At 53.6% G+C, this 11,834-nt stretch overlaps 1 protein-coding gene across 3 annotated transcripts in view; it reads left to right on the top strand.

Annotated features, from left to right (window-relative positions):
- Window positions 1-426: 426 nt before the first annotated feature.
- NFATC2 (nuclear factor of activated T cells 2) overlaps window positions 427-11,834 on the top strand; it is a 135,234-nt gene continuing 123,826 nt past the window's right edge. For 2 of the 3 annotated variants that reach the window (XM_081291058.1, XM_081291059.1), the window contains exon 1: window positions 626-836. In XM_081291058.1, coding sequence (XP_081147184.1) covers window positions 767-836 — 70 coding nt within the window. In that variant the 5' untranslated portion in view covers window positions 626-766. Of the gene's footprint in view, window positions 837-11,834 lie in introns of all 3 variants that reach the window. The other variant, XM_081291060.1, reaches the window with a different exon arrangement.

The raw sequence follows: 11,834 nt of genomic DNA, 5'->3' as shown, positions 1-11,834 counted from the left end.
TTCCTCCTCCATCTCCTCTTCCTCCTCCCCACCATCCCTGAACACGCCAAAATCTGGGCAGCCAGAAGCCAGAGGGACTGGGAAGGGCCCCTGGGCCAGTGTCCAGGGACCTCGACAACTTGAACCCTGGGCAGCTGACTCTGAGGGGTGCCCGCTCGGAAAACGGGGGGCTGGGGAGTCCTGGGCCTGACTTGTGGAAAGCCGCAGCCGGGGAAGGCGGTGGCCGGGCGATCCTCGCAAACAGCCGCCGAGCTCCTGCAGGGCCGACTTGGACAGCGCACGCCCCCGCCCCTCCTCCCCGCGGTCTCCCGCTTCGCTCCCTCTCCCTGACTTTTCTCCCGAACAATCGGGGACTTGTGCTGGCGGCCGAAGGAGCCGCGGAGCTGGCTGGCCGCGGAGGAGGCGACGTCATGGATTCCTGAGTGTGAAGTTTGCAGGAAAGCCCTGAGTTTTGGAGATGGACGGGATCCAGTGGTTTCCATGGCGCTGGATAAACAGGAGGAAACAGTGAGGGAATCCCGTTATTTTACTGCATTGAAAGCCTATAAACACGGAGCGCGGGGAAGGAAGTCGCGTTGCCTCTGGAGTAAGCCGATCGCGGAGCCGCCGACTCGCCGCGCCGGGACCCGAGGCGCGCAGCCCGGCCGCTCCGAGCCAGGCTCCACGGCCAGCGCAGCCCCGCGGGCGAGCTGCGGAGAGGACGGCGCCCTCGGCGGCCGGGCCCAGCCGACCCCTCCCCAGCTCGCGCCAGCCCGGTACCCTCCAGATGCAGAGAGAGGCTGCGTTCAGGCCGGGGCACTGCCATCCCCTCCGCATCATGGGGTCTGTGGACCAAGGTAACTGCGCCCGACCCGCTCCAGACGTCGCCTCTCGCGCCCGGCCCCGGGTTCCCGCTCCCGTCCCGGGCAGCGCTTTCAGCTCCGGGCGGCGGGGGCAGCCGGGGACCCCTGCTTGGGACCCCGCTTCCCCGGGGCACTCAGGTAGGGTGGCCGGGGAGGGGCCCCCGCGCCCAGGCCAGGGAGGGAGATTTGGGAAGCCGACTTCAGACAACTTTGCACGGGGGCAGGGAAGTGTCCCCAGGCGGGTTTCCCTAGGCTAGCGCGTCGGGAGGACTTTCCCCGCCACGGGACACCGGGAGGGATCCTCTCTACTAACCGCTGGCTGCTTAACCTCTTCAGCGCTTGGCTTTGACAGCGGGTGCCGCTGGGCTGCAGGGTTTTGTCGTTGTCGTTGTCGTTGTTATTATTATTATTAGATTTTTTTTTCTTTAAGAAAAGGGGCTTGACAGTTTACTATATAGTAAATGTAACAAGAAGACTTGGCTTTCTAATAGGCGGCAGATGCTCTGGGACATTTGAACAATATTCTTCTTTCTTTTATTTATATATATATATATTTATTTTTTGATGTGCCTGATGGCAAAGTCCCCCAGCCCCCCTCGCCCTTTAAAGTGCAATGTACCCTGGGTTCGTGGTGCGACCTGATGACCCTCTACTCTCCCTGTTTCTGCTTCTTTTCCCTCCTCTTGGGTTCAGCTCTGGAATCAAACCCCTTGCATCCTCTGGGAGGGGGCTACTATATACGAATACGATATGAAAGATATCCCCCCTGGTGGGGACGGTGCAGGAGTCTGGGCTGCACATGATGGATCAGTCTTTGAAGTGCGGGGAGGCAGTGCCCAGCCTTTTCCGAGGCCAGCCCTGCGGTGGGGGTGGGGGCACTGCCAAGTGGGAAGGGCTGCAAGAGTTAAGTGGAATAAATTCGTGTAGGAGGAGTTAGCCTCGTGTCATAAAATCAGAGTTGAATGTAGGTTTTGTGCTCTGCGTGGCTGATTAAAGTTCTAGCGGGTGGGGGTGGGGGCAGAAATGACAATTTCAGTAAATAAACCTGAGGGGCTCTTTTTGAAAACCAGATTGAAGCCAAATGCCTTGGGTTAGGTAAAGGGTGCGTTTTCCCACAGCGGACCTCGGTGGCATATTTTTAGCTGAGTTGCATTTTTGAAAGCAAGATCCTGCCAGCGCTCTGGACGTTGTAACTGGTGCTAGTCTATCCTGTCTTCTGCTTGTGGTCAGGCAGCAGAGACGTGATGACATAGTGGCAGAATCACGGCTGATATTGCATCATCTGTAGAGGGATGCTCTCAGGCAGGCAAAATGGTTTACTGCCTTCCAAACCGAAACCCAGTGTTTGATGTTAGGATGGTGGTGGTGGCGGGGACAGGCTAATGCCAAATTTAGCTCCATTTGGAGAGAAAGAGAAGGAGGGAGGGAGGCGGGGAAGAGACAGGGAAGGGGGAACTTAGAAGAGAAATTGGGCTTCTGTTTTACTGTGTGATCTAACACAAGCTTCTGATTTTATTGGAGCTGCTCAATCTCTGCTCCAGGTTTATGACCTTGCCCCTCTGTTACAGTTTCGAGGTACGTGTGTGTCGTGTGCATGTGCATGAGCACCCTCCCCAGACTGTGTTCGTGTGCAGGGATTGTCGGTGTGTGCATGCCATTGTGTGTGTGCACATGTGGAGACAAGGGCACCAGATTGTTTCTGGCAAACCACGCTCGGCGTGCCAAGGCAACAGGGCACACAGATTGCCATTCTAGGCCCCAAAGACAGCTGGCTTGAAATGGGCTGATCCAAATGCATCAACTGGCCCCGCATAAGGGTCTTGGGAGGAAAGGACTGAAGTCCCTTTTAGTCCCTTTAAACTCAGATGCCAGCAGGACTAGAGACACAGATCTACAGGGTGCATGCAGATGGGTGAAGTCATTAAATAGAGGCTAGAGATGTTTGCATGGCCAGAAAATAATGAACTTGCTGTGCAGCTTTGGACTGAGGCCCTGGGGAAAACTGAAGATCTGAAAGAGGTGTGTTCAGTGTTATCTGACGTGAGATGGTGGAAAGTATTTCAGAAATAAACAAACCCAGAGTGAGCTTTGCATGCTCCCAGGCCTGAGTTCTCTGACTTCTGCATGGATTAGATTTTTTTGCTTGGCCACACTACCACTGTGTGATCTTTGTCAAGTGACTTAACCTCTCTCTGCCTCAGTTTCCTCATCTATAAAATGGAGCCAATGACACTGCTTCCCTTGTAGGGTTGTTGTGAGATTCACGAGAACCGAAAACAATGTCTCGTTCATGGTCGATGCTCCATAAATGTTAACAACAATTCCTATTATATTTAAGAAGCCAAAAAAAAAAATAACCCATGTTGAATAGGAACAGAACTGAATAGCAAGAATTCTTTGAAAAGATGCAATACTTTATACCTCTCAAGGTACTTTTTAACTTACTGAGCTGCATAATGACAGAGACTGGGTTCAGAGCTGTAGCTTGTGGAGCCTCAATTTTCTCATTTACAGAAAAGGAGTAATGGTAGTGTTGACTTCATTGAGTCGTTGCCAGCGTTGTGTGAAATCATGCACATAAAACACTTAGCTCAGTGCTTCCCAGGTGTAAGCACACACTAAGCCTTAGGACTGTCTGGCACTTGCACACAGTAAGACAACCTTTGCCCAAAGCCACGGGCAAATTAGAAGCACACTGTGGGCCTCGGCTTTCCCGGACCTAGAGCCGAAGCACCTTCAGCACAGACTCAGTGGGTCTGGGCCGAGCGCTTGACAGGGACGAAGTCTTTCCATCCCCTGGCAGCTGTGTGCCCCAACTGCTGCAACTGTCCCCTCCTGGAAGCGGGGAGTGGGGCACAGAGAGGGCAGCAACTGCCCTAGTGTTGCCCAGGAAGGAAGGGGGTGGAGCCTTAATTGTCACCCAGGCCCTTGGCCACATGCTCTGCTGTCTCTAATCCTCTGATGGCGTTTCCCTGATCTCTAAATGCTGCGCGACAGATGGAGGGTCTAAGGTGGGGTCGGACCTTGGCTCTGGTCCTTTCCCCCATCCCACGTCGTTCCTTGACATGTTCTGGAAAGGAAGGACGGACATGACAGAGGCTGTGGAGGGCGGGCACGTCCTTATTAAGGATGGGGAAACTGAGGCAGACCTGATTTGTGAGTCGGGGAGGGGGCCTGGCCCCACTTGGCCTCGGGGAAACGAAACACAATGTTTGTGTTTCCCTTAGAGGAAGGGAGTCCCCAGCCAGCCAGCGAGGAGCCTCCAGACCCAGCTGCACTTTCTGTCCTCACAGAATGGAGCCAGAGCCCCTCTGGGGACCTCCCTCTTGGTCCTCCCAGGCTCCCCAGAGGCCCCTCCTCCAGGAAGCCCCCCCAGCCCACAGCACCTCCAGCCGGCTTTCCAGAGCTCTGTCTTCCTGGGGCTGCAAGGCCCTGGGGGTGGGCGCCTGCTCTCCTATAGCTGTGAGTCTCTGGGTCCCGGGTGACATTCAACCACCCTAGAGGTAACAGCCTGAGCTCTGAGTCTGGGCTCCAAAGCCTGCCTCTGCGCCTGGCTAGCTGCACCACTGGCACCAGGAACTTCACCGGCTGGCACCTCAGTCACCCCATGTGTCACGGAGCAGGGAGTCTGTCCTCAAGGGCTGTGTTCTGGGGCAAGTGAGCTGAGAAGCAGCCAAGATGCTTTCAAATGGCTTTAAATGCTGGGGTCTAAAATAGGAGAAAGGACCCCGAATGGCTTGGTGTGTGTGTGTGTGTGTGTGTGTGTGTGTGTGTGTGTGTGTTGCTAGAGGGTGGTATCGGTCACCTGTGGCTGCTGTAACAAATCATCACGATCTAGGCAGCTTGAAACTCCATTCTCCACAGTTCCCGAGTCAGGAGTCTGAGGTGAAGGCGTTGGCAGGGCCTGTTTCTCTGGAGCCTCCGGGGAGAATGTGCGGCCTTCGGAGGCTCCTACTGCGTCCCTGCAGCCTCCGCCCCGTCTTCCTGTGGCCTCTTACTGTGTGTTTTCTGTTCAGTTTTCTCCTGGTAATGACACGAGCATTGGGTTAGACCCCTTAGTGCTAGTGCGACCTCATCTTAACTTGGTCACATCTGCAAAGACCTTATTTCTTTTCTTTCCTTTACTTTCTACTTGTAAGATGCATACAATACCTTTATCTTATCTTTATTTTGTGTGCTGCTGAGGATCCAACCCAGGGCCTCAGCCATTCGAGGTGAGCGCCCTACCACTGGCCCCCAGCCCCAGCCCAAGACCTTGTTTCTTAATAAGGTCCTATTCACAGGTATCTGGGCTTAGAATTTGGGGAAAATATATATATATATATATATATATATATATATATATATATATATATATATCCCCACACTATTTCTATATAATTTTGGGGGTGTGAGGAGGGGGGAACAAGTTCACCCACACAGTAGGTTGCCATCAGCCTCGGCCCTTTCCCTCTAAGGAGATGTCTTTTTGGTTGATTCCCTGTGGAAGGAACCTGCCTGGAGATGAGGCAGTGCTCACAGGTGTGCGGAGGAGAGGTGTGTCCCTGGGTGTGCAAGGAGCCCAGTGTGGCTGGAACGGAAAGGGCAGGGGCGAGGTGGGTACTAGGTCAGGAGATGGGCCAGGTCAGGATCCCGCAGACCTGGCGGAGAGTCCCAAGTTGGTTCTCAGGCCCTGGGAGCCCCGGGGGAGTCTGCAGCAGAGAGTGAGTTCTCCTCAGTGTTTCCTGAAGGTCACGCTGACAGTGAAGTGCAGATCAGCCTGGAGCCAGGTGGCAGTGGACACTGGGGACGTGGGTGAGAGGCTATGTAGTGGCTGGGGCCTCTCGGGGATGCCTCGTTGTGTCCTGGGCACCTGTGGGAGGAGCCGTCCCTCTGTGAACGCCCGGCCACCCCGGAGGGCATTCCTCGCAGCCCCGCCCAGGTTTCCCGTGTCACTTCTCCCCCACCCTCTGCTCTCTCTGGGAGCTGTTCACTGTTTCATCTTGGTCCAAAAATGTCCCTTGGCAAATCCACCCTCAGCTAATAACCAGGAAGAGCGTGACTCAGAAGTGTCAGACTCCTGTGGGACTGAACCAGCCCCGCGGTGGCAAAGGAGACTTTCTGTGTGATGTCACCACCTGCTCTGTGCCTTTGTGTCCTTACCTGAAACACGGGGACTGGTTATCCTTACACAGGGTGGGGGTGCTTGGAGGGTTCCTGGACCCTGCCGTGGGGCCCTTGGAGGTGGCCTGCTGGCTGGCCCGTGGGCGGCCACGTGTACTATTATTTTACTGTGTTAAATTCCAGTTATGACTTTCCTTGGACCAAACAAACTGTCAGAGCCCTTTCTGCAGAGCATAGATCCATTTGCTACCGCGGCTCAGGGCTCCGGATCACAGATCTCCAGCCCTAGGCCAGGGGCCCAGAGACGCGGGCGCTGAGCCTGGCTGCTTGGTTTGGAGACAGCGGAGGGGGTCAGGTGGGGCCTTTGCACCTGGAAGTCAGACAGGGATTCTGTCGTGAAGTGGAGGGAGACAGGACAGTGTGATGTCCCTCACGTGCTGAGTGCTGAACCATCCAGGTGAGGCCTCTGCTTTTCTTGGAGGAGGAGACACTGCATTCCAGGGCTGAGGTCTCCAGTCAGCTCTGGGTCCTCGGTACGTCCTGGCTTGAAAGATGAGGAAGTGGACGCTTGTGCTCAAGTCTGCCAAGAACGTGGTGGGAGCCAGAGAGAGTGGAGGTGAACCCTGGAGCATGGCCATCAAGGAAGACAGCCTGGGGGACAGGGTGGGGGTGACAGTGGGTGGAGGGTGCAGGTAGATGGTGAGGTGGACCATGACTAACCAGCACCCCGTCTGTTGACCTCCCCTCCACATGGCTGACCCCATAGAAGCCATAGCCTTGCTGGGCACTGGTGGTGCTCCCTGGTTCAGCGGGGGTGACACTGAAGGGCGAAGGGAAGGCACATCTGTTGGCCGGTTCCACGGGGTGGTGGGCAAGTGCCAGGGGCAGGACCAGGTGGCTCAGGTAGCAGCGGTGACGCGCCGGAGGTGGGGTGGCCCGTCATTCTCAGGGGCTGCCCCCACAGCTCCAGCGGGCAGCTCCCGAGGGATTATGGGCCCGATGTGGCCAGATGTCTTTTTTTTTTTTTAAAGGAGAAAGCAGATGTCTGGATTTGCACATGAACTTTCCAAAGTTAAAAATATGAGTTCAGATTTTTAAGAAAGGACTGGGCCGGCCAAACACAACATGCCCGCAGGATGGGTGTGGCCAGGCCCTGCTGTCCCTGCTTCCCACCTTCCACGCTTGGATCTGGGCGTTGGCTCTCGAGAACCCTGCTGTCTCAGAAGGCACCATGGCCGTCCATGGCCGCCTGCTGGCCCGTGGATCACAACCAGATGCCCCTTAGCACTGTCCCCTCTTGGAAACTCTTTTCTCACAGCAGAAAAGTCCCGTTCGGGCTTTAGAAGATGCTGACGGGGACGGTGAGGCAGAAGTCAGGGGTCACGTCCCCCTTAGAAGGAGCTCCTTCCTAAAATGACTGGGCCCAAGTCCGGGGGGGGGGGCGAGGCACAAGGGAGAGAAATAGAAGGGACACAGGAGACCCAGCTACCGAGACGAATCATATTTCAAGGTAATGTTTTAAAAATAAAAATGAATGCCAGAAACCCACGGCCCACTGAAACAGCCCGGTCCTCTGGGACCAAGGCAGGAGGGGCGCGCTGCTCCTTCCCCTTGGCCTGGGGCTCCAACCGGCTCCACACCACGCTGTCACTGAGCCAGTCTTCACGACAGGCTGAAGGTTCTCAGGGGGAGACTGTGTGAGTCACTGTCTTCAGGGAAATCCCAAGAGTTTGTTCTGCATGGATTTGGGGTCGGTGTGCTCATGTTGCTTTTTAAGAACACTGGGTAGGGGCTGAGGCTGGGGCTCAGTGGTAGAGCACTTGCCTAGCATGTGTGAGGCTCTGGGTTTGATCCTCAGCACCACATGTAAATAAGTGAATAAAATAAAGGTCCATACATATAAAATATTTTTTAAAACCCACTGGGTAAGAATACAGCTTGTGCGAATACTGAGCTTCTGTCGCCTCTTGAGTTTTGCCTCATTGCCTAGAGCCACCCATGGATGCCAAGGGCGTCTGTCTCTGAATCATCCTGTTAAGACCTTCAGTGGTAATGAGCCCAGGGTTCGCTTAAGTTGAGGAGAGATGGCTTCTGGAGCCTGGTAGACTTAACTTCCATCACCTGTCTGTTAAAACCAGTCCATGTGCTGGTTCATCATAGGGGGCTGTCAGGATGAGGGGTTCGTGATGAGAATTTTCCTTTTTTTTTTTTTTTTTTTTTTTGCGGTACAGGGGATTGAACCCAGGGGTACTGTACCACGGAACTACATCTCTAGTCCTTTTCATTTTTTATTTTAAGAGAGAATCTTGCTGAGTTGCCGAGGCTGGCCTCAAACTTGCAGTTCTCCTGTCTGGGCCTCCTGAGTCACTGGGATGGCAGGTATGCCCCTCGGTACCCAGCGGATGATGGTCTTTTTTATTTTCCTTTGGGGGAAAAAAGAAAGGTGTAGGCAGAATTTCCCTGAAGTCATTGATTCAGAGGAAATGTTGCAGGTATTATAACCACACTAGAGGCAGGGACGTAAATATACAAAGCATTGCTGATTTTCACACCTTTGTCCAGTGCCATGTCATCAAGCCACACAGGGACCCAGGTTCTCCTTGTGATGCAGTTTCATGTGTTGATGGTTGTCTCAGGGGGAGGCTGTGTGGGTCCCTGCTCTTCCATTCATTCTTCGGCTGCTTTTTGGTGAGCACCTACTGTGTCCTGGGTAGATTTGAGGGTCTGCGGAGACAGCCAGGGTTGCCAGATAAAGACACAGGATGCCCAGTTAAAATTCAGTCTCAGGTCAACAGTGAATACATTTTAGGCTTAAGCCAGTCCCCTAGGACATCCAGGACATTTGCTCAAGAAAGCATTCATTGTCTAAAATATAAATTGAACTGCATATCCTATATTTTTATCTGCTAAATCTGGCCACCCTTGATAAGCCAGTGAGAAAATCAGATTAATCTCCCTGCCCTTGTGGGCACTAATATTGGAGTTCAAGGAACAGCGGACGAAGGTAAATACACATAGAAGATGTGGTAGGGAGAAGGACCCTGGGGCCAGCACGCAGGGTGAAGGCCAGGAGAAGCCAGGGATGCCATCGCTAATGGGAGTGGCAGGGGAGGTCTCCCTGAGGAGGGGACATTTGAGCTGAGATTTGAGGCCAGGCAGTGTCAGAGGGGACAGTAGGGGTGAAGGCCTGTTGGCACTTTCAAGAGCAGGTGGATGATCAGGGGCAGAGGGAGTAAGAGGAGGAGAAAATGGCAGGAAGGGAGGCCCACGTGGGGCAGCTGATGCAGGGCCTGAGAGCAAGGCCTGTGCGTTCATTCCCAACATCACCAGATGAGCTGGGGGTGTAGCTGGTGGAGCAGTGCTACCCTGAGTTCAATACCCAGAACTGCAAAATATGTAAAATAAAAATAATGGGAAGCTACGGGAAGGTTTATGGGCTATGGCTTTTAATTTTATTTATTTTATTTGGAATTGAACCCAGGGATGCTTTACCTGAGCCACATCCCTAGACCTTTTTAAATTTTTTATTTGGAGACAGGCTCTTGCTAAGTTGCTTGAGGCCTTGCTGGTCTGCTGAGGCTGGCTTTGAACTTGTGATCCTCCTGCCTGGGCTGGGAGCTTTAAAGGGGCCTCCTGGAGGCTGATGTTTGTGCAGAGGTGGAAGCAGCGTGTCCAGGGCGAGGCTTGTGCACTTGTCCTGCTGAGAGACGTCAGGGCTTGGATTACTGGGAAGATAGAAGGGACAGGGGTGAGGAGGGGTCATGGTCATGTTACATTTCAAAGGTGGAGCTACCTGCATTGCTGAGGTTTGCAGATGGGGTGAGAGAGCAGAGGGCTCCAGGAGCACGCCTCCATTTCTGTTGGGAGAACTGGATCCTGAAAGGACAATGCATATGTTGGAGGAAAGGACAACAGGACCTGGTTCGGGACATGCTCACTGTGAGATGTTCTTGGACACCCAAGGAGAGGCATTGAACTGGCATTTGGGTATGTGAACCCAATTTCCTGGGAGAAGACCAGGTTGTGGATAAAATGAGCTTTATGCCAACAGGTGGACAGGAGGGCAGAGCCGTGGGCAATGGGTCCCTCCAGACTGCAGTCTTCTTTCAGACCCTCCAATGCTTCACCCTGCCTCCCACCTCAGGACCTTTGCACATACCATCCCAGCTGTCTGTTAGTTCTCCCCCTCACAATTACCTGGCTTTTACTCGATCTTCCGAGTCCCAGCTTAAAAATCCCCTCCCTAGTGAATGAAGCCTTCCCTGAATTCCCTGCTACGTCAGGGTCTCTGGTCCAAGCTCTGCCTCACCTCCTTTTTCCCTTCATGCTGTCATCTGAGTTTGTAATTAAGCTTTGCATAGAGGCTGGTGGAATGGAGCTGGATTTCTGGGCAGTGGTGACATTCCTGTCTCAGTGGCTCCCCTGTCTTCCCACTGCTGTGTTGGCGGCTGGGAAGGCTCCTACTAGGCCGGGGCTTTTGCTAGGAGGCCAGTCACAGGGCAAAGAGAAGGGACAGAGCCGCACACTATGGCCCGTCCCGCCTAACCTGGTGGCCTCTGTGCAGAGGGGTCATGAATTTGCTCCTAAGAGCGCAGTTATTTATTTTGGAATTGAACAGATGCCTCCCCCAGCCCTGTCCTCCTTGGTGGCCTTAGGGAAGAAGCCCTCTCACTCCCACAGAAACCCTGCCGTGGGTCAGAGCCTGCTCTGGGCCTGTTTGCTTGAAGACTAGAAGCTTCCAGGAGATGCCCACTGTTCCGAGGGACAACCAGGGCTTGGATTATGGGGGTGGGTAGTTGGACTTTATTCAGAATGTCCTGAATCATCAGCCCTTCCCAAGGCTGAAGTGCACTTAGGAAGTGCCCTGTGGCACTTGACCATTTTTGTTTTTGTTGTACTGGGGACTTAAACCCCAGGCCTCACGAGTACCAAATTAGCTCTCTTACCACAGAGCCACATGCCAGCCCTGTGCTTGAGCAGCTGTAAAGTGGTTCCCTTTATTATTTTATCTTACAACTGGGTGTCTCAGGGGAGGTCGGGTGGTAAGAGTTAGGTTCTTGTCCTAGCAATTGGGTGGCCAGGAGACGAGGCAAAGGCGAGACCCTTAAAGAGAAGCCTAAGGCTCATCCACACAAGGAGGCAAACCTTCACCCAGCCACCCACCCACCCACGCATCCACCCTGCAGGAACTAGGAATGACAGCACCATGGCCCCTGGCTTGGTGGGTCTCATAGGCCAGTGGAGAAAAAAAATTCCACGTCTTTGCCGGGTGCTACGACTGTGCTGATAGTTCTACCAAGATTATGTTAAGAGTAGTTTCCCCGGGACTGGGCTGTAGCTCAGTGGTGGAGCCCTTGTCTAGCATGCATGAGGCCCTGGGTTCCGTCCCCAGCATGCAACAGACAAATAAAAAAAAAAAAAAAAAGAGTTTCCCAGAGGAGCCCACTGGTGAGCTATTCTCGGGAGAGAGGGACGACCTAGGCAGGCAGAATCAACAGGTGTCCACCAGCTTAGAAGCAGCTCATTCTTACAGGGTGGAGGGGTGGGATGGGAGGTGGGCGTGGACTGGTGCTACCAGTATTTCTCCTTTTCCATGGTGGAACAGGAGGCTGGTTCCTCTATTTATTTCTTACCCAATTCTAGGGTCTGGACCTTGGATCCCTGCCATTAAGACCCACAATACATTTCCTACCACATACTTGGCTTTCAGTTTCCTGTCAAAAGTCACCCCCTCCTCCATAGAAATTTCTTAGTCAGCTTCTCAGATTTTTGTACAATGCACATACTACATGGGTCATCAGGGCTAGGAAACAAAGAGAGGGATTCCCCCACCTCCCCCCATTTTTAAAATTGGTGCATTATAGTTGTACATACTAACAGGATTTGCTG

This window comes from Spermophilus citellus (genome assembly GCF_964194105.1).
Source record: "Spermophilus citellus genome assembly, chromosome: 4".
NCBI classification, from domain to species: Eukaryota; Metazoa; Chordata; class Mammalia; order Rodentia; family Sciuridae; genus Spermophilus; species Spermophilus citellus.
Note: the sequence above shows the minus strand (reverse complement) of the source record. Positions and strands in the feature narration are given on the sequence as shown.